The sequence below is a fragment of the Nannobrachium achirus genome (assembly GCF_963921795.1).
Source record: "Nannobrachium achirus genome assembly, contig: SCAFFOLD_412, whole genome shotgun sequence".
Lineage (NCBI taxonomy): Eukaryota > Metazoa > Chordata > Actinopteri > Myctophiformes > Myctophidae > Nannobrachium > Nannobrachium achirus.
This window is the reverse complement of record NW_027665161.1, coordinates 31,749-52,933: the sequence shown is the minus strand read 5'-3', so window position 1 is coordinate 52,933 and position 21,185 is coordinate 31,749. Positions and strand designations below refer to the sequence as shown.

The following is a 21,185-nucleotide window of genomic DNA, read 5'->3' as shown; positions in this document are numbered from 1 at the left end:
CATTACATTCACCCATTCACACACACACATTCATAACATTCACCCATTCACACACACATTCATTACATTGATTCACCCATTCACACACACATTCACACACCGATGTCAGAGGGAACCATGCAAGGCACCAACCTGCTCACCAGGAGCAACTAGGGGTTCAGAGTCTTGCTCAAGGACTCTTCCACACTAAAGGTGGTTGCACACTGCTGTGTTTTTCATTGCGAAATGCGTTTTTCAGGGCAAGGAGAGAGAGAGAGATAGAGAGAGCAAGGGACCAAGTGGTGCGCGAAACTCCGATATTCGTCCCGAAAAACGCAGCAGTGTGCAACTACCTTTACTCTGGGGGAGCCTGGGATCAAACTGGGAACATCGGCGTTCCTATCCGGCCGCTGTGCCAGCCACTCTACCTCTGAGCCACTCCACGCCCCATACTACAAGCTCACAACTTGTCACGTCCCAACACGTTGTGAGCTTGTAGATCGGATATTTTCTTTTACGCTACAGTATTTTCATAACAGGGCAGCCAGAGGCTGTATGGCTATTTGGGGGTCCTTGGTTGTGGAGAAGGTCAGCCTACTGTACTTGAAGGTCAGCCTACTGTACTTGTTACTGTATGAGAGGTGTCATTATTGACCATGCTCAGAGCCTTCTATTGGAGTGGTTCTCAACCTGTGGGTCGGGACCCCCAGGAGGTCCCCAAATTATTTTGGAGGGTCCCCAGATGATTAACTTAATGTGCAACATTGTTTTCTCACTCAACAGTAAACAAACCAAACAAAGTTTTAAATGTATAGAGGTTATTTGCACATGTCTAAAGTGACAATTTAAGGACTTTTTAATACTTTTAAAATGACAAATTAAACATTCTCCAAATTGTCAAAATATTAGAGGCAGAAATTGTGAAAATACCCTATTTTCACAATAGAACCTATACAAAATCAACTCTTACAATTCCAAGTGCTCGTCAGGGTGGGGGGGACCCCGGTTCAAATATGATTATTTTGGGGGTCAAGGCCTGAAAAGATCGAGAACCACTGCTCTATTGGAGAGTCGTGTCATCTCTGTTCACTTCACAGAGCCAGGCCTTCTACACATCTATTGGTGAATAGTGACAAAGTACGAACCAGGAAGTTTAACAGAATGCATTGGAGTCTATGAGGCAAAAGTGACATGTCGAGTTACATGGACCATGTGACCGGCACCGTTTCGGACCCTGCATTGGCAGAACTCTGACCATGCTGTCTCTCTGCTTTGTGCCCCCCAGTGCCAAAGGTGTGCCCCCCGTGTGACAACGAGATGAAAGCAGACAACATCATGGAACACTACTGCGCCAGTGACTTTGGTAAGTCTTTGTGTGTGTGTAAATTTTGCATTTAGTTTTTGTTGTATTTTGAAATTATTACTTTTTATTGCGACCGCCAGGTCGCAGTTACTATCAAAACTAGGGCTGTCACGATATGACATTTTACATGGCGATTAATTGTCACTCAAATAATTGGCGATTAACGATTTAATTGTGTTTTTGTCATTGACAATTAAATTTCTGTTTGGCTTTTGGGCTTTGAAGTTGCACATGGCAGATATTACACTAAACCTAAATACACAAAGAAATTACTGACATATTTGACAACTTACTACTTAAAAAATAACATTGATAGTGGAAATAGCCGATCTACAAGCTCACAACGCGTCGCGATGCGACGCGTTGTGAGCTTATAGATCTGCTATTTCCACTATTTCTGACATTTTTCAACATTCACAATTATGACGATTATGACAAAATAATTGCGATAATGTCAAATAATCACGATTAGACAATTATGTAATAATTGTGACAGCCCTAATCAAAATCTCCACCGGCTGTCTGTCACGTCATGTCGCGTCACACTTTTCCCCCAACTCATATCTCCGCAACCGTTGCTCCTATCCATGCCAAACTTTGCACACACACTCCTTGGCTGCATTTCTCACATGTCCCTCTTCTAGCGCCACCATGAGGCCGATTCTTGCAAGACACATTTTTGGACACGGCTCCTACAGATTTTGCCCTAAAATCACGCAAACCGGTATACAGTATGTCTAGAGTCACGTCATCAACATGGATCGTCCCATTTAGCGCCACCATCAGGACGATTTTTGCAAAACACATTTTTGGACACTGCTCCTACAGGGTTTGCCCTAAAAGTACGCAAAGCGCTACATGGTATCTCTACAGTCATGTCATCAACATAGATATGTCCCATTTCCCATATTCCATCCTGATTGGCTATCATTCCCTTCTAAAGTTTGTTTATGCGACCCAACGGTCGCTTATCTCCCGATTAGGGAGTCTTACTGGTGATGGTAGTCACACACACGTGCACACACACACACGTGCACACACACACACACACACATAGGCATGCAGTCAGGCACGCACACGCGTACACCTTTGGGATTTACTGCTCCCACAGTGCAGTACTGGGGCCCATCTGGACATAAAACACTGGATTGCATTATGGAAAATGTGAACGATATTAAGTGATCTATAATCAGATCCATGGACAAACGCTCCGCCAAAAGGGTACTGAACTCACCCCGGCCCCTGAGATATCCCGCCAGAAATTAAGCTAAACGCTAAAACGGTGATATCCGTTAAGTAAATTGGACTCCATAAAAGGTGAAGTCATCATATGGTGAACGTTTTGTCCCCCCCCCCCCCCAGTACCTCTGTCACATCACGTTTTATATGATCAGCCATGAAAGTATGTACACCACAGTAAGACGCTTAAGGGCGACAATCGGCGGTCACGCCATGTCTTGGCCATCTGGCCAGTGATGAATATCGGACCAGTTACCCATATATGGAGACCCCTGATACCCATATATGGAGATCAATCCCTTTATATATCTGGACACAAACTCCTCCCTTCTAGTGCACCATCACAACCATATCTGGACACAAACTCCTCCCTTCTAGTGCACCATCACAACCATATATGGACACAAACTCCTCCCTTCTAGTGCACCATCACAACCATATATGGACACAAACTCCTCCCTTCTAGTGCACCATCACATCCATATATGGACACAAACAAAATACGGTACCCAACCTCTAGGGTAGTGGTTCTCTAAGTGGGCTCTGCGGACCCCTAGGGGTCCTTGAGGGGGGTCCAGGGGAATGTGGATGTGGAGTGGTATTGTATTGTATTGTTTGGTACAGGGTCATTCTGTTCGGTACAGTGTCATTCTGTTCGGTACAGGGTCATTCGGTTCGGTACACTCGTATTGAACGGTTTGATATGGATACATGTATTGTTGCACCCCTAGTCAGGAGCATATCCTCTTTCTGTAGCGTGAGGCAGCCTGATCTAAGCATACACCCCCTGGACATGACGCTAGTGCAGGGGTGCCCAAAAGGTAGATGGTGATCTACCTTTAGATCACACAGGCTGTGCTGTAGACCACATGACAGGCCCCTAAAAGACTGAAATATAAAGAAACATATTTATAAACAGAAATCACAAAACCCCTCTTGTTGGCTTCTGTCACTTGAATTAGGATGACTTGACTGATTGACATCAAGAAGGGCCTGTCAGCTCCCCCCCCCCCCCCCCCCGATTCAATGCTTTGTTTTCAAGCGTCAAAAAGCTACCACTTCCATACAGAATGGGATGAAGAGTTTTCTTCCCCTTTATTTCCCATTTCTAGTGTGTTTTATACGTAACGCCAGGGCTGTTATACCAAAGACCCCTCAGGGTAAATCCTTTGGACGGGTAGATCATTGTTCAACTCAAAAAAGTGTGGGCACCCCCGCGCTAGTATAGTACACCCAATCCAACCCTTGATGCCGAGTGCCAAGCAGGGAGACACAGGGTACCATTTCTATATCGTCTTTGATACTTCTTGTCCGGGGATTGAACCTCACCGACCTCCCAGTCTCAAAGGCGGACACTCTAACCACAAGGCCACCGCCGAGCCAATGAAATCAATCTTTATATGAAGCCTATCAAACTCCTCCCACCTTTCCAACCTTTTGTCATTGTGCGCCGCGTGGCCGCGGTGATCCACCGTTAAGGAATGTGCCAGAAATCTGAGCTCAGAAGTTCTCTGTCACACCAGGACAACTCTCTCATCTTCTGTCTTTGTTCGCTCTTCTCTTTCTTTTCCACTCTTAATCAAAAGGCCAGTGTGTTGAATGGCATCTGGGGTGAGCAAAACGTCTGCGGCCAGGGGCGTCACAAGGGGGGTAGGAAAGTGGGACTGAGTTACCAGGGCCCAAGGTGGTGGAGGGGCCTTAATTATTTTATACTTTAGCTATATTGAAAAATAGCAGATAAACAAGCTCACAGCGCAGCACTTGGTGCCGCGCTGCGAGCTTGTAGATCTGCTATTTTTGAAAAGTCGTGAAAATGTGTGCAAAAATATATGTATTTTTTTTAAGCGAACATTTGTAACTCAAATTTTGCTTCTGGGGGGGGGGGGGGGTCCCTGGAACTCAATATTTTGAGATAGGGGTCTGTGGCCAAATACATACCATTTTGGGGGTCCTTCACATGAAAAGGTTTGAGCTCCACTGACATAGAAACATAGATTTTTCAAAAAACCTCAGAAGGATTTGAAATATTCAAAGATGTTCATGATTTTTCAAAAATAGCAGATCTACAAGCTCGCAGCGCAGCACTCGGTGCCGCGCTGTGAGCTTGTAGATCTGCTATTTTTCAATGGTTAAAGCACATCAGACGCTACCATGCAGGGGCGTCGCACAAAACTCTGGGCCCCCGGGAACACTCGGAACACTGCGTTATTGTGTGCTTTAACTATTGAAAAATAGCAGATCTACAAGCTCACAGCGTGGCACCGAGTGTCGCGCTGCGAGCTTGTAGATCTGCTATTTTTTTTGAAAAATCGTGAAAATGTGTGCAAGTCTTTGAAGGCTTTTTTGAAAAAACTATTTTTTCTATGTCAGTGGTGCTCAAACCTTTTCATGTGAAGGACCCCCAAAATGATATGTATCTGGCCACGGACCCCCATATCAAAATATTTAGTTCCAGGTAGGGACCCCAGAAGCAAAATTTGAGTTACAAACGTTTGCTTAAAAAATCAAACCTCGGTTCGAAGTGAAGCAGTGAACTTTTATTCTATGTATTCTAGAGCTATGAACTCTGTATATACATTAGGTTCGAAGTGAAGCGGTATGTGTTCTAGAGTTCCAGAGCTCAGAATTCTGAATTCTGAATGATTTTATCTGGAGGGCCGAATTGTCATGTGAAGCTTGACCAATCCTCAAAGTATGGTCTCATTGGACATTTATAATCATCCAATCATCAGACCGGGACGGACACTACACACATATTCTGGACGTACGGGACAGATAATACCTGTTCATTCTGGACTGAAATGAACATATGGACATGAGGGGACACACATGGGACACGCATTTACGGACAGATAAAACCTGTTCATTCTGGACTGAAATGACCATATATGGACATGAGGGGACACACATGGGACACACAAAGCCACTCCTTGGAAGCGGCTTTCACCGCTTCAAAAATACACATATTCAAAGAAGATTTGCACACATTTTCACGACTTTTCAAGAATAGGTGCCGCACTGTGAGCTTGTAGATCTGCTATTTTTCAATAGCCAAAGTATAAAATAATTAAGGCCCCTCCACCTTGGGCCCTAGCAACTCAGTCCCACTCCCTCCCCCCCACACCCTTGTGACACCCCTACTACCATGTCCAACATCACAGCCCGTACCGTAAGAGTCACTCTTGGCCCGGTCCGACGGTCTCTATGTAACGCTGATTCCTTCGGTCGTTTGAGAGACTCATCGTACCGCTAATAACTGTAATCTGTCCAGCAGCGAGTCAGTCTGTGGCTGGCGATCTGCCGCCTCGCGTAATCATCAATCTGAATGAAGCAAGAGAGAAAAGACCGTGTGTGTGTGTCGTTCGTTGCTTTCTGACCCCCTCATGAAAAATCACCCTTTCCCCCGGGGTTGGCAACGCAACGAAACACCTGATTTATGCTTGTTTTGGCATCGCGTGGCGTATACCGCAAAAATAGCCGATCTGCAAGCTCACAACGCGTCGCGCTGCGACGCGCTGAGAGCTTGCAGATCGGCTATTTGCGGTGCGCGCCGCCGCCGCTGCAACCAAGTATAAAGCAGGCTCTACAAAACAGTTCAATTAACCAGACGAATGTCCGAGTGTGATTTTTAGCGGTTGTGATAGATGATCAGGGACGAGCCAAGTAACCTTGGCTGCCGCGAGCGACGCGGACAAAGGGGGTATTTTTCTGTTGCTGTTGGAACGCGAGCGGCCTAATGCTCGCTCACTTCATATTTCTGCCGTGTCCTCTTCTGAGATGTGGACTATCACCACGCATGTGTTCCAGCCAAACACGGGCTTAAGACCATGGGATTGCGAAACGTTCTTCTGCCCAGCTGAATGTTTTATCTCTCCAGCGTTTTCTGGATTCACGGCGTGCCATAAAACATGCTGTCAATACAATGCTCTGTAGAAAGATGATTTCCAAGCAACGGACCTGGGCCTCGTACGGACGGCACCTCGTAACTGATGGGTTTTGGGAGGCTTAGTTGTGCTCGTCTTAATCTTAATGAGCCTCGCGAGGCCTCGCGCTGCTCTCTCTCGACGACGTCGCCAACGCAACGTTCGATCGGTCATGAACGAACGAGGGGTGGGAAGAAAAGGACACGGCAGCAGGCATGTGCACACATAGATATAAAAGCGGGCTTGAGCCCCTGCCCTTTTATTCATCTATAAAAAGTGCCCTCTGCAGACCATGAATTCAGTTTTCACTATGGTGAAAGAAAATGTAAATGTCCTCTTTCCATGCCATACCTGAAGGCAGCGTTCAAGAGAATTGCCTTGTCCAAACTCTCCTGAACTTGAACGCAGCATCTTATGTTGAAAGAATTGCCCTCTCTGTGTAGAAAGAAATCCATGCCGTTACGCCACATCTCCAGTATTGACTTGATTACGCTTAGTTCAGTGTGGTATCAAGCACCGAAAATGGCCGACCTCCAAGCTCACAACGCGTCGCGCTGTGACGCGTTGTGAGCTTGGAGGTCGGCTATTTTCGATATTTCCACCAAAAGGCCCTTTTAGATATTTCAGCCCCTGCCTCTCTAACATTCTCTGCACATCCCTGCACGGCAGTATTTCATTAACTGTAAATACTTGGGCAATAATAATAATAATCTGGTGGCAGAATTTCACTCTAGTTGAGGACGTGTGGTTTGACGGGCCAGAAAGAAAGGCTCTGGGAGAAAAGATGATTAGTGCATTTATGTCCTGGCTTCATGTCTGAGGTCATGCACTGAATGGTGAGGGAGTCTATTAGATAATGTGTTGAGGAGATTCCATGGCCTGCTAGAGCAGTGGTTCTCAACCTTTTCAGGCCGCGACCCCCAAAATAATCATATTTCAACTGGAGACCCCCCCAATCCTGACGAGCACTAAGAGTTGAGGCATTACATTTTGTATAACACGGTTCTATTGTGAAAATAGCAGATCACTTTAGAAATGTGCAGATACCCTTGTTGGTTTGTTTACTGTTGAGTGAGAAAACAATGTTGCCCATTAAGTTAATCATCTGGGGACCCCCCAAAATAATTTGGAGACCCCCCTGGGGGTGGGTAGGTAGGTAGGTAGGTAGATAGGTAGGGACTGTGGGTAGGTAGGTAGGTAGGTAGGTAGGTAGGTAGGTATGTGGGGGGGTAGGTAGGTAGGTAGGTAGATGACATCACTGTGAACCACACTATGCCCATATATGGAGTTCCCTGATGTCATCAATATTAAGCCCATATCTAACAGGACTTCATATGGGAATGCCCATGTATGGAGGCCACTTCAGCCACATACCACACTAACATAATCCATATATGGCCAAGACAGCCCATATCTGTGTGGCTGGTTCTCCATGGCTGTGATGGTGCACTAGAAGGGAGGGGTTTGTGTCCATATATGGTTGTGATAGTGCACTAGAAGGGAGGAGTTTGTGTCCATATATGGCTGTGATGGTGCACTGGAGGGGAGGAGTTTGTGTCCATATAATGGTTGTGATGGTGCACTAGAAGGGAGGAGTTTGTGTCCATATATGGTTGTGATGGTGCACTAGAAGGGAGGAGTTTGTGTCCATATATGGTTGTGATAGTGCACTAGAAGGGAGGAGTTTGTGTCCATATATGGTTGTGATGGTGCACTGGAGGGGAGGAGTTTGTGTCCATATAATGGTTGTGATGGTGCACTAGAAGGGAGGAGTTTGTGTCCATATATGGTTGTGATGGTGCACTAGAAGGGAGGAGTTTGTGTCCATATATGGTTGTGATAGTGCACTAGAAGGGAGGAGTTTGTGTCCATATATGGTTGTGATGGTGCACTAGAAGGGAGGAGTTTGTGTCCATATATGGTTGTGATAGTGCACTAGAAGGGAGGAGTTTGTGTCCATATATGGCTGTGATGGTGCACTAGAAGGGAGGAGTTTGTGTCCATATATGGTTGTGATGGTGCACTAGAAGGGAGGAGTTTGTGTCCATATATGGTTGTGATGGTGCACTAGAAGGGAGGAGTTTGTGTCCATATATGGTTGTGATGGTGCACTAGAAGGGAGGAGTTTGTGTCCATATATGGTTGTGATGGTGCACTAGAAGGGAGGAGTTTGTGTCCATATATGGTTGTGATGGTGCACAAGAAGGGAGGAGTTTGTGTCCATATATGGTTGTGATAGTGCACTAGAACAGGGGTTTTCAAAGTGGGTGACGGCCGGGGCACCCTGGGGTGCCGCGACGGCAGTCCAGGAGTGCCGCGAGATAATTTGATAATATTTGGAATTTATTTGGACCCTTAACATATATTTAGTATCATGTTAAACTTGAAGTATAAAGTTGTTTTCAGTCAGTTCTAACCAAAATGGCTGTTATCTCAACGTTTTCCTTGCAACATAAACGCTAAAATATGCTATAAATATAAGTTGCCGGGAGTGAAAATTATGAATATAATGTAGGGGTGCCTCGGATGAAAAAAATATGTATAGGGGTGCCCTGATACAAAAACATTTGGGAACCCCTGCACTAGAAGGGAGGAGTTTGGCTGATGAAAGACTATGATGGCGCGGCACACACACACACACACACACACACACACACACACACACACACACACACACACACACACACACACACACACACACACACACACACACACACACCACACACACACACGCGCGCGCGCGCGCACACACACACACACACACACACACACACACACACGCTGCTGTTTCTCCTCAAAAATGACAGAACACTTTTCTCCACGTCTGTCACTTTATTTTTCCTCTGACTCCCCCACTTTCTCCCCCCTCTCCTCTCCCCCTCCTCCCCTCCCTCTCCATCCGTCTGTTCTGTTTCTTCCGACATGTCTCCTCCGCTCACTCAAGAGAAAGTGAGTTTGTGTAAGAGAAAAAATGTGGGCACAGCAGCTTGTCACGGGGATATTGGCCAGGCTCGACTGCAAAGAGAGAGAGAGAGAGAGAGAGAGAGAGAGAGAGAGAGAGAGAGAGAGAGAGAGAGAGAGAGAGAGAGAGAGCCCCAGCGCACCACTTTACAGTATGACGGGGTGCAGGGGTGTCGCACCAAATTCTGGGCCCTGGGTACAAGGATTCACTGTGGGGGCCCCCTGTAATTTAACTCTTGAAAAACAGCAGATCTACAAGCTCACAGCTTGTAGGTCTGCTATTTTTTTTTTTTTTTCAAAAATCATGAAAATGTGTGCAACTCTTACTTTGAATAGGCCTATTTCAAATCCTCCTAAGGTTTTTTAAAAAAAAAAAAAAAAAATGTTCAAACCTTTTCATGTGAAGGACCCTCAAAATGATATGTATTTGGCCACGGACCCCCATCTCAAAATATTTAGTTCCAAGAACCCCCCCCCCCCCCCCAGAAACAAATTTTTAGTTACAAAATACATATATTCAAGCTGTGAGCTTGTATATCTGCTATTTTTCAATAGTTAAAGTAATTAAGGCCCCTCCACCTTGGGCCCTAGTAACTCAGTCCCACTTCCCCTCCCCCCGGTGACGCCCCTGATGGGTGGACGTGTACAGTACAGTGGGGGTGAAGGGCAAAGCGTTTAAACCTGCCCAGCGTACGTTACAGTGACACGGAGGTCTGACATCACAAAGACCTGAGCATGATGTACATCTGGTGGTGGAGGAAAGTACGCAGATTTTAGATGTAAGAGTAGCTACTTGTAGAAAATACTCAAGTTATAAGCGAAACTCCTGCAGACATTTCTGTAACCATTATTTTATTTTTATAATTGACCGTCAGGTCGCAGCGTGATTTTAGGGCAAAATGTGTAGGAGCAGTGTCCAAAAAATGTGTTTGAAAAAATATATGGGACAGATCCATGTTGATGACATGAGTGTAGACATACTGTGTACCGATTTGCGTAATTTTAGGGCAAAATCTGTGGGGGCAGTGTCCAAAAATGTGTTTTAAAAAATCGGCCTGATGGTGGCGCTATATGGGACAGATCAATGTTGATGGCATGAGTGTAGACATACTGTGTACCGATTTGCGTGATTTTAGGGCAAAATCTGTAGGAGCAGTGTCCAAAAATGTGTTTGAAAAAATGGGCCTGATGGTGGCGCTATATGGGACATATCCATGTTGATGACATGAGTGTAGACATACTGTGTACCGATTTGCGTGATTTTAGGGCAAAATCTGTAGGAGCAGTGTCCAAAAATGTGTTTGAAAAAATGGGCCTGATGGTGGCGCTATATAGGACAGATTCATGTTGACGGCTCTCTTGGCGCCGCCGAGGCGGGTGCGTGGGTACCGGCCCCGGCTCTCCCGGACGCTCCTAGCCCGAGTTACAGCATTTTATGTGCGCTGCAGTGGCGGGGGTCCTCCACTAGGGGTGCGACCACTTTTGCATCCATTCTGGAGCACCAGGAGTCGGTGGTCCCTGGGAATTCCCCGTGAACAGCCCCGTTGGGGTGGTCATTGGTCATTGTAGCACTTTTTGGAGGCGGCGCCAGGGGGTCCCTGGGGGTCCCTGGAGCTCCGGGTGTCCCGGGAGGGGTGGAGGTTGTGGATTGGCAGGCAAGGAGTGTGTGAGCAAAGTTTGGCATGGATTGGGGCAACGGTGGCGGAGATATGAGTTGGGGAAAAGTGTGACGTGACGGACAGACTGACAGACTGACAGACTGACGGACAGACAGCCTGTCGAGGTTTTGGTAGTAACTGCGACCTGACGGTCGCAATAACATTTGCAAGAATATTCATTTCTTTTTCAAAAATAGCCAGATATACAAGCTCGCAGTGCAGCACCAAAAAAGTTTTTCATGTCAAGGACCCCCAGGATTATATGTATTTGGCCACGGACACCCCATCTTTGTTGTTCCAGGGACCCCCCCAGAAGTAAATATTTGAGTTAGAAATGTTGCAAACATTTGACATGTCATGATATGACATCCTGACATTGCAAACAATGTCAGGATTTTTCAAAAATAGCAGATCAAATGTATTGGCATTGGCATAATATACTTGAACCCTACGCGTTGTGAAGAAGTAATATAATGCCGATGTAATCATGTGTTCATCACTTGGAAAAGGTATAAGGCTGGTTTTAATTGCTGCTTTGTAGTGTAACCTATAATAAATAACACATCATAATTTATCGGTTAATGTACAGTATTTGTACATTAATAATCAAAATATGTATTGGTGACTAGTAACTAAAACGCTCAATTCAAAGTAATGGAATAAGTATTTGCCTCCGGTAAAGTAACAGTGCCTAAAAGTTTCACTTGAGTACAAAAGTACATGAGTGCATGAGTGCATGAACACGCACGCACGCACACACACACACACACACACACACACACACACACACACACACACACACACACACACACACACACACACACACACACACACACACACACACACACACACACACACACACACACACCAAAGGTCTTAGTAGGGAACAGGTTCTGAGGCGATTGAATGCACACGCATTCCTTCCTGAATATGCTACAATCCCGTGTGTGTGTGTGTGTGTGTGTGTGTGTGTGTGTGTGTGTGTGTGTGTGTGTGTGTGTGTGTGTGTGTGTGTGTGTGTGCGTGCGTGCGTGCACATCAGCGTGCACGGACGTATGTTTATAAAGCAGTAGACAAGGAGGTTAAGAAGTGAGATGGCAACCTTCCAGAAGGCCTCGGTACACACACACACACACACACACACACACACACACACACACACACACCAGAAGGCTTGGGTACACAGCCCTGTGCCGTGGCCCCCCCCCCCCCCCCCCCCCGCTCATGATTAATCTGTCCTGTCAAATCGCTCACCCCGAGAATTCCTCTCTCAAATGCTTGGCAGTTCCATTTTAATCTCCCCCATGTACAAATACGCACACATAAACACGCAGTGAGTGTGCAGCTATAGGAAGATGCGAGTCAGCAGCACGGTCCAGACGGCCCCAAATCCTCCGTGCTAATTTAACCCTTGAGAGCGTACAAGTGTACGAAGGGTACCGCAGCTGTACCCTCTCTCGGTATTACACAGTGATATTTGAACACCAGCAGGACTTTACAGTCCATTAGTTTGATTTGCTGCTGTTTGTCAGACCTTAATGCCTACGTGTGCGGAGGTTATCTAGCCTACGTCCTTTGCGTCATAGAGGTGTACTGTTCATGTCTGAGTAGGAACATGAACTGGTTATCATTCAAGTTATCTGTGCTGGTCGGGACAGTTCTTGACCATTCATGAGAGGCCCCCCATAATCTTAACAAAAAGAAGTATTAAGGTGTTACATACAATAAACTGCCTTTGCCTTATGACTGGAACCTGGAACAATGCCACTTGTCTCAATACTGTAAGAACACAATGAGATAGAGACAGTAGGGGTATATAGCCAGTGAAACCACTAAATTAAAGTAGGCTACGCCACACAACATTAATTTTTATTAATGGCTTCAGAAATGGTTATGTCCCTACTGTCTGGGGGGGGGGGGGGGTTCAAGTACTATTCCTTTAAAGGAGTAGTTCACAACCAGAATAACATTTTCTTCCTATTGATTAGTCACGCCATGGAGACTTGAGTTCAATAATATATACTGTATTATGTTTGTTGTATTTATCGCATTCCTAAAACAAAAATGTGTTTATAGTAAATGTACCTCCAATGATTCTGGAAGGGGAGCTGATGCTTTTTGGTGGTCCCTATCCGGCATCAATGGGGACAATTTATTGTGGACTCGCCCACAATTAACTCATAAATAACACCGCTCACTTCACACTGGGTGTGATTGTTTTTAGGTAGACGGAGAAAATAACAAATCCACAGACAACAAATCCACGGTGTGGAATAACACGGTGTGCCCTGAAAAACCACTTACAGGCAGCAGCCGTTCGCAACTGGTAAAAAAAAAACTAACCTAGCCCAACCCTACCCTCCCCTGCCCCTTCTTTGTATATACTTACTTACTTACTGTTTAGACTATTTTTTTTGTTCTCTCATTTTTCTTTTCTTTACATATCTACTGCATAGTAATGTGTTCTATTCGTCTGTCATTCAATGTTATATGAGATACTTAAATGGTTTCCTGTGGAAATAAGCTTAGTCTTTTCATGGATCTCCTTTTAGTAGACCTTGTACCAGTGAACTGTACCGTCATGAAACTGTACCATTTCCTATGCAAACTTCTAATAAAGTCTTCAATCAATCAATCAATAAAAGTATCGCTCCATGTCGAACTCCATATATGGGCATAAAAGGGATTCAGTTAGTGAAGGTCCCCTGACATCACAGTGATGTCAGAGCGGCAAACCCATAGACACGTCCAGACAGAGTCATGATGTGCCGTTTCACACACTAAACTGCGACCTTCGGTCGCAATAAGTAACTCCTATACCACAGACGTGGTGGCGCCATCTAGTGTCTGGATGTTGTCTGTAGTACCCTAAGGACCTTTTTACTGTTTATTTCTCAGGCGCAAATTAAACGTTGATGCCTTGAACGATACGAGCACATGAAGGATACAAGCAGACGAGACCATTAGAGAGAACACCGGCTACTCCTATAACTCCAAATGCTTTGACATGCGGCTGGATCTTCCTCAGAATCTATTAATCTTACATAGCTGCAATTACAGACACGTTGCCTCATCGCTATACATCTTGCAAACAGCTGTTTTCCCGAAGCGCCATCCATACGTCTCGCATTCTCCTTTTCAAAAGTAAAGCACACATAAGCCACCAGATGTTGTATCTTACCTCTTTGCGACAAGAGGCAAGGGCGCTCATGGGTAATGGAGTCTTTATTCTGGGGAAATACCGCTTTTGTCCACAGGGACCGCCAAAATGAATGAAAAATATCACATTCCCTGTAACTCCTATGTCACGGTTGTTGATGCGCGAGGCCTTTGGCTGCTCCGCGCGGGCACTTGATGGCCTATAGCAGCTCACTGGGATGAGAACATTGTTGTCCAGTGACTAAAAAGGTCATGCGTTTGTTGTAAAACCTTGCATGAGCAGGATGTTTTTTTTTTTTAAATTAAATTTTTATCCCACGATTTTTGTAACCCATTTTTTCACCCGGTGCCAATTGCCTAAGCTGTGTTCCTGGGCTCTACTCTCCCTCTGCCAACCTGGGGAGGGCCCCGAACTGAGCTCATGCTTCCTTCAATGCATGAGGAGTGAGCAGGCCGCTTCTTATCACCTGACAGGGGGAGCTTCCCCGGTTGGACGTAGCGCGTGGAAGGAACACGTTATTCCAACCAGTTCCATTCCCCTCCATCAGGCGCCCCGGCTGGCCAGGGGGAGGCTTTATAGAGACCAGGATTACTGCATGTTTTTGTGAGGGTATCTACCCTAGGAGACACGGGGAGAACATGCAAACTCCACACAGAAAGGCCCTTTTGCCAACCCCACCTAGGGTGTGGGCACTGATGACGCGGAGGAGGCATGAGCAGGATGTTTAGTGAAGCTCCAGAGCCCCTGCCCCTTTTTTTGTACAATTTAGAATTTAGGCATTTAGCAGACGCTTTTAATCCAAAGCGACTTACAATAAGCAGGTAATACACATCACTATAATAAGCAAGATGATATGTCAGTACATTAACAACAATATAACAAATGCATAGGAATATCTATCTAGAAAAACAATAACAAAGGTAGAAGACCAAGCAGTAAAAAATACTTTTCTAAAACCTAAAAATGCTATCTAGCTTCATGTGTGGTCACTGAGGGAAGGGGAGTGTTACAGTAAATGGTAAATGGTAAATGGTGCATTTATATAGCGCTTTTATCCAAAGCGCTTTACAATGTGCATTACATTCACCCATTCACACACACACACATTCATATACCGGCGGCGGTGGAAACCATGCAAGGCACCAACCAGCTCACCGGGAGCAACTTAGGGTTCAGTGTCTTGCCCAAGGACACTTCGACATGTAGACTATTTCCCGGTGAACCTGAGCGCAACGGTGGGGGCTTGGGAGTGTGGGGAACACGCACCACTGACTCGTCGCCAATTGCAAGATATTTAAAAGTTATTTACAGTTTACAGTAGTGCTATGGGTTTAGGTGGAGTCTGAAGAGGTGAAGAAGTTATTGGGGCGGCTGTAGCTCAGGAGGTAGAGTGGGTTGGCCAATGTTCCATGGGTTGGCGGTTCAAATCCCAGCTTCTCCTGAAGAGGTTAGTCTTCAGTCCACGGTGGAAGCTAGGGAGTGCGTCTGTAGTTCTAAATACGACAGGGAGTTTATTCCACAGTTTGGGGGCCAGGAGGGCAAATTGTCTAGGAAGACCCCTGAAAGCAGCGTCCAAGAGAACTGCCCTTTTCAAACTCTCCTGAACTTGAATGCAGCATTTTATGTTGAAAGAATTGCATCTCCAGTATTGGCTTGCCATCTTGATTATACTTAGTTGGGTGCGGCATCACACACCGAAAGTACCGTGACACGGCTTGAGCTTGGATATCATCTATTTTCATGATTTTTCACCAAAAGTACCCTTTTAGAAATGTCAGCCCCTGCCCCTCCCCTCTAGCATTCTCTGCACGCCCCTGGACTGGTCAAACTAAAGCATAATATTAAACAAACTGATTCAGAAGCCAAGGGTGATATCGGAAAATTCCAGGTTACACAATATCCCGGTTTCTCTTTAGCCGCTGGGAGCTTATCTGATTGGTTGTTGCTGCAGATGGGATGTGGTGTTGCCACGCATCGATGCAAAAACAGAACGTTGCCGGAGTGTCCAGATCATATCAAATATAATAGATAACGCTTAAAGAACGTAAAAACACAAGCATGTGATTTTTCTTAAGAGCCCGGGTAGATCTCCAGGGTGCTAGCCCAAGCAACGGTGCTGTCAGACAGATAGACAAACACACACGCGCGCACGCGCGTGCATGCGGCGCGCACACACACACACACACAAACACACGCATGCATGCACAGGATGTAGTCTTTGGATACTCCCCAGGATATTAGTGTTGAGTTGTTGCCGGATGGTTAAATGATGATCCTCAGGAGAGGTGTAAACTAACCGCCTGCTCAGAGTTCATAGCTCTGCGTTCTTCCTGTGAGCGATGCAGGCAGGCTCCAGAAAAAAAAGAAAAGGAAAAAACTCACAGCCGCCCTGACACAGCCGGGACAGGGGGGGACAGGGGGTGGGGGGGACGGTATAGGGACGCAAAGTGGCATATCATCATCAGGGACGTGCTGGCCATTGGGAAAAGCAGGACAATTCCCGAACGGCCGGTCCATTCCACGGCCGGACCAGGCCGGCCATTAGGAAAAAAATCAAGATAAAATGCCGGCCTTCGTTCCATTTTGGGGGCTGGGCGGCCAACAAAGTAAATTGTCGGGCAGAAACCTCGTATCTCGAAGTTTTAAATTTATATATATTTTTTTCAAAGCAAAGCCCTGCTTCATCATACAAGGCCTTTGCACAAAAGTAGTGAAAACAGCTGATCTACAAGCACACAACGCCTCGCGGTGCGAGGCGTTGTGTGCTTGTAGATCGGCTGTTTTCACTAGTTTAAATCATTTTTAAAATGATAAGTACAAAACAAATGGTTTTGGACGTACAAGGTTTCCACCCGACAACGACGAAATATAACTCATGTAATTGGCCCACTGGCTTGTCACTTGTCATGATCTGAAATGGCAAATCTTTGAGTAGCAGCAGCGCTATGGAGAGATATCTCTCTCCATAGCGCAATGAGGGCCTCTCCAACTCTTTTTCCTGGGCTTTTTCAGGGGCCCAGCACGTCCCTGATCATCATCATCAGTACTGTACAGCATAGGTTCTCAAATGGGGGTACATGTACCCCTACGCAGAGCTACTACAGGGGTTACTTGAGAGCAAATGGAAAATGGAAAGTTTTATTATGTTTAATGATAAAACATTGACAAGTGTATGTGAACGTGCTGCTCCGTTAAGTTTCGAACCAAATTAAGAACGAATTTTGACTAGTACATAGAAAACAAATTGTTTTAAACAACAGGCTACTTAACTTTTATTTTCAACATATTGACAGAAAAACGGGACTTTCGATGTCCGTATTCTCTAATCAAAATGTTGTTGTGGATTAAAGGGGGTCCTCGGATTCAGCAATCAGGAAAAGGGGGTACTGACCCCCAGGGGTCCTTAAGCGAGTTCCAGGGGATCCCCAGCTAAATGATAGTTAGGAACCAAATTATGGACCCTTGGGTATGTAACTCTGAGAGTGTATAAATGGACCCAAATGTTAAATTAACATTGACTTTACAATATAAATTGGGGGTCCCAGAGATACAAATACCATTAAATGGGGGTCCCTCCCTATAGCCTAGTAATGCATATAAAACTGGGGGTCCTTCAAGTTAAAAAAAAAAAGGTTGGGAATAACTGCAAGAGCCGTAAAAATCTTCTCTTACGGGGGTCCCTGGCATATCTTTTCAAATGGGGGTCCGCAGGCTGATAAAGTGTCAATTTGGGGGTCCTTGACGTGAGAACGTTTGAGAACCACTGCTGTACACTACAGTATGTCTGAATGTGTACGGGCCTCGTAAATAAAACAAAATAAAAATTACTGCTCTTGAAATCTGCCGAGGCGGAACTTGGCCCGCACTACAATGCAAGGCAGTAAATTAGGGTTCGGTATGAACAGATTGAACGCTGAGAGCGTCGGCGTTGCCAAGAGGAGAGAAATGGCACATGTTTCCATTACATCATTTGATGGCTTTGAGCGCGGGATTTAGGATGACTTTGTTTACATAGCCCAACACATTGGAACACATTGGAACCAGCCAGAAACATGTTGTTTTCTTTTGGAGTGCTTTGGAATCACAGTTCAATCAATGGATGATGTGCCTCTCAAGTCACACAAGCATGTAGACTCACTCATCAGACTCTTCTGTTGTATCCCCCCTCCTCCCCCTTCCTCCCCCTCCCTTCCTCCCTCCCTCCCTTTTGAACTCTTTTGCTTGGTACTGCATTGATATAACCTGACTTGCGTCAGATGGTGGCAGTAGTGCGTAGGGCAGGCTACCGCCCTACTTTACCATCTGAGCTCTCTCGGTGGGAGTTGATAACGCTCGTAAAGCCCCGGGCCGGACCAATCAGCGCCAGCTACGGGCGGGCTCTGAGCGGCTCTGAGCCAATAGAGTCTGATTGCAGACCACGTGGAAACCCAGGAGGCGGATTCTGGGTGCAACGTCATGCAGACAGGCCAATATGAGTGGTTGGAGTTGGCACTCCCAGACTGTGATAGAGAGACGGCCACATCCAATCACCTGCTAAAGAATTTAAAAAAATGGCCCGCCCCTTACATCGAGTCTGCCCGAGAGGTCCCAGATGTAAGGCAGAGCGTTATGCACTGCTGCAACTATCTGGTGCAGTCAGGTTAGCATTGATAAGTTGTGCTTTAAAGGACAATTTAGTTTTTTTTTTACAACAAGGGTTCATATTTTAGATTGTAATTAGATAAAAGAAAAAGTGAGCGTTAAAATGTTTTCATTTGTTTCGTTCTATTGTTTTCGCGTTTTCGCGTTTACCATGCTAAAATGTGGGGCATGCGTACGCATGGGGGCATGCGTACAAGTGGCTAAATATGTCTTTTTAGACACAATAAGCCAGCAGTTTCTTTATTGCTATTTACAGTAACACTTCTAGCCCCCAACCAACCATGAAAGGTTGCGTTGTTTCTTGGGAATGGGCTTATTCTGTGTAAAATGACATATTTAGGGATTGAATGTAGGAGTCTCAGAAGTAATGGTGTGCCCATTGGGCAGATTGTTATGCCCATATAAGGTGTTCCATGTTGGGCAGATCTTCATGCCCATAAATGGTGTTCCATGTTGGAGTGCCCGTTGGGCAGATCTTTATGCCCGTACATGGTGTTCCGTGTCCAGGCCAGTCAGTGATGTCAGTACTATGATGTCAGCATAGCATGCAGACAGACAGACGCTAAATTATTCGCTAAATGAATAGTTCGATGTATTCTTCTTTTTTTTTTTTTTTGCCTTGCTCTTTTTACTGTACACAACAGTACTTGTTTTCTTTTCATACTTCTCTGTAACTTTGTAAACCTTAAAAATGCTGTGCTCCCTCTGGGCTCCCACTGAATTTAACGAAGGTATCTCTCTATCCCCCCCCCCCCCCCCCCCCCCCCCTCCAGCCCTCAAGATGAAGATCAAGGAGGTGAAGAAGGAGAAGGGCGACCGGAAGCTGATCGCGGCGCAGAAGAAGAAGAAAGTGCTGAAGCAGGGCGTGCTGCGCAAGAAGGACCTGAAGAAGCTCACGCTGTACATCAAGAACGGCGCCAACTGTCCCTGCGCGCAGCTGGACTCGCTGGGCTCCAACTTCCTCATCATGGGCCGCAAGGTGGACCAGCAGCTGCTGCTCATGTCCATACACAAGTGGGACAAGAAGAGCAAGGAGCTCAAGTTCGCCGTCAAGTACATGAAGTCCCACCAGTGTCCCACCTACCACACTGTCTTCCAGTGACCGGACGAGCCCCCACTATACCTACAGTCCCTTGCAATCCGCTTTGTTCCCCTTTTGGCATCATTCGTCCCTCACCTCCCAACTATTCAGAGCTTTAAATTAAAAACAACAACAACAAAAACAACAACAACTATATTGCAGAACCAATCTAAAGTCTTTAGGGCACTGGTTCTAAAAGTGGTGTCTGTGGTAACCGGGGGACTAAAATGGGAGAATGGACAATATGACTTGCAGAGAACTGTACCTACCTACCTACCGCCCTATCCCGTCCTGTCCTGCGGTCACCGTTATTATCACCCACCACCCCTCCACCGTTTTCTCCTCCTCCTCCTCCCTCCGTCTAATCTCCAACTCTGGTTCTTCTACGCCAGGGGTCTTCAACAGGGGGTCCGGGACCCCTAGGGGGTCCTCAGAATTACTACAGGGGGGCTTGCCCAAATCTTTGTGTGATAGGATAATTATTTGAAATGAACTTGAACCTTCGCGTCCCTACTCTGAGGAGAACGTTAGCCAAACATAGCAGATCTGCAAGCTCTCAACGCCTCGCGCTGCGAGGCGTTGAGAGCTTGTAGATCGGGTATTTTTGGGCAAATAGGTTTGGTGTAGAGGTTGAGTGGTTACATTTCTGAAAAAACACATTAACACAAATCCAACATAGACAATGACAGTGCTGTCAAACAAGTCTATGAATTCATCTATGAAATCCGTGAAAATCTGCGACACAATTTTATACAATATATAGTGGGGGTCCCTGCTTTATCTCCCTATCACCTAAGCGGTCCTTGTTCTGAAACATTGAAGACCTCTGTTATCCGCCATCTTTTTTTCAACCAGTAAGCTAAGCTCACTATACGCCGGCGGTACTCAGCTTAAGACGGCTCAGGGGCCACTTGGCAAAATACAAAAAGGTCCAGGGTTCAGGTTCAGGTTCAGGTTCGGTTTATTAGTCAAATGCGTATCCATACAAGTACAGACAAACAATGAAATGCTTGTGCCAAGAGCACTCTCAGCCTTATTGCACACAAAACAATACGACAACAACAGGTCACCCAGGACAACCCAAAAAACAACAAAACAACCATACAGTGTGACAGTGTACAGTTTAAAAACTGCGTATATTGCACATGACTACCTACGTCTCGCTTCCATCTCTTCGTTA

The 21,185-nt window shown here is 45.8% G+C and overlaps 1 protein-coding gene across 1 annotated transcript; it reads left to right on the top strand.

Moving 5' to 3' along the window:
• Nucleotides 1-1,260: 1,260 nt before the first annotated feature.
• Nucleotides 1,261-20,026, top strand: LOC308280603 (secreted frizzled-related protein 1-like; the record flags this gene model as incomplete). The annotated part of the gene is made up of 2 exons (XM_080754939.1): nucleotides 1,261-1,342; nucleotides 19,698-20,026. Coding segments are annotated over 2 exons (411 nt in total), but the record flags the coding sequence as incomplete, so codon positions are not given.
• Nucleotides 20,027-21,185: the final 1,159 nt, after the last annotated feature.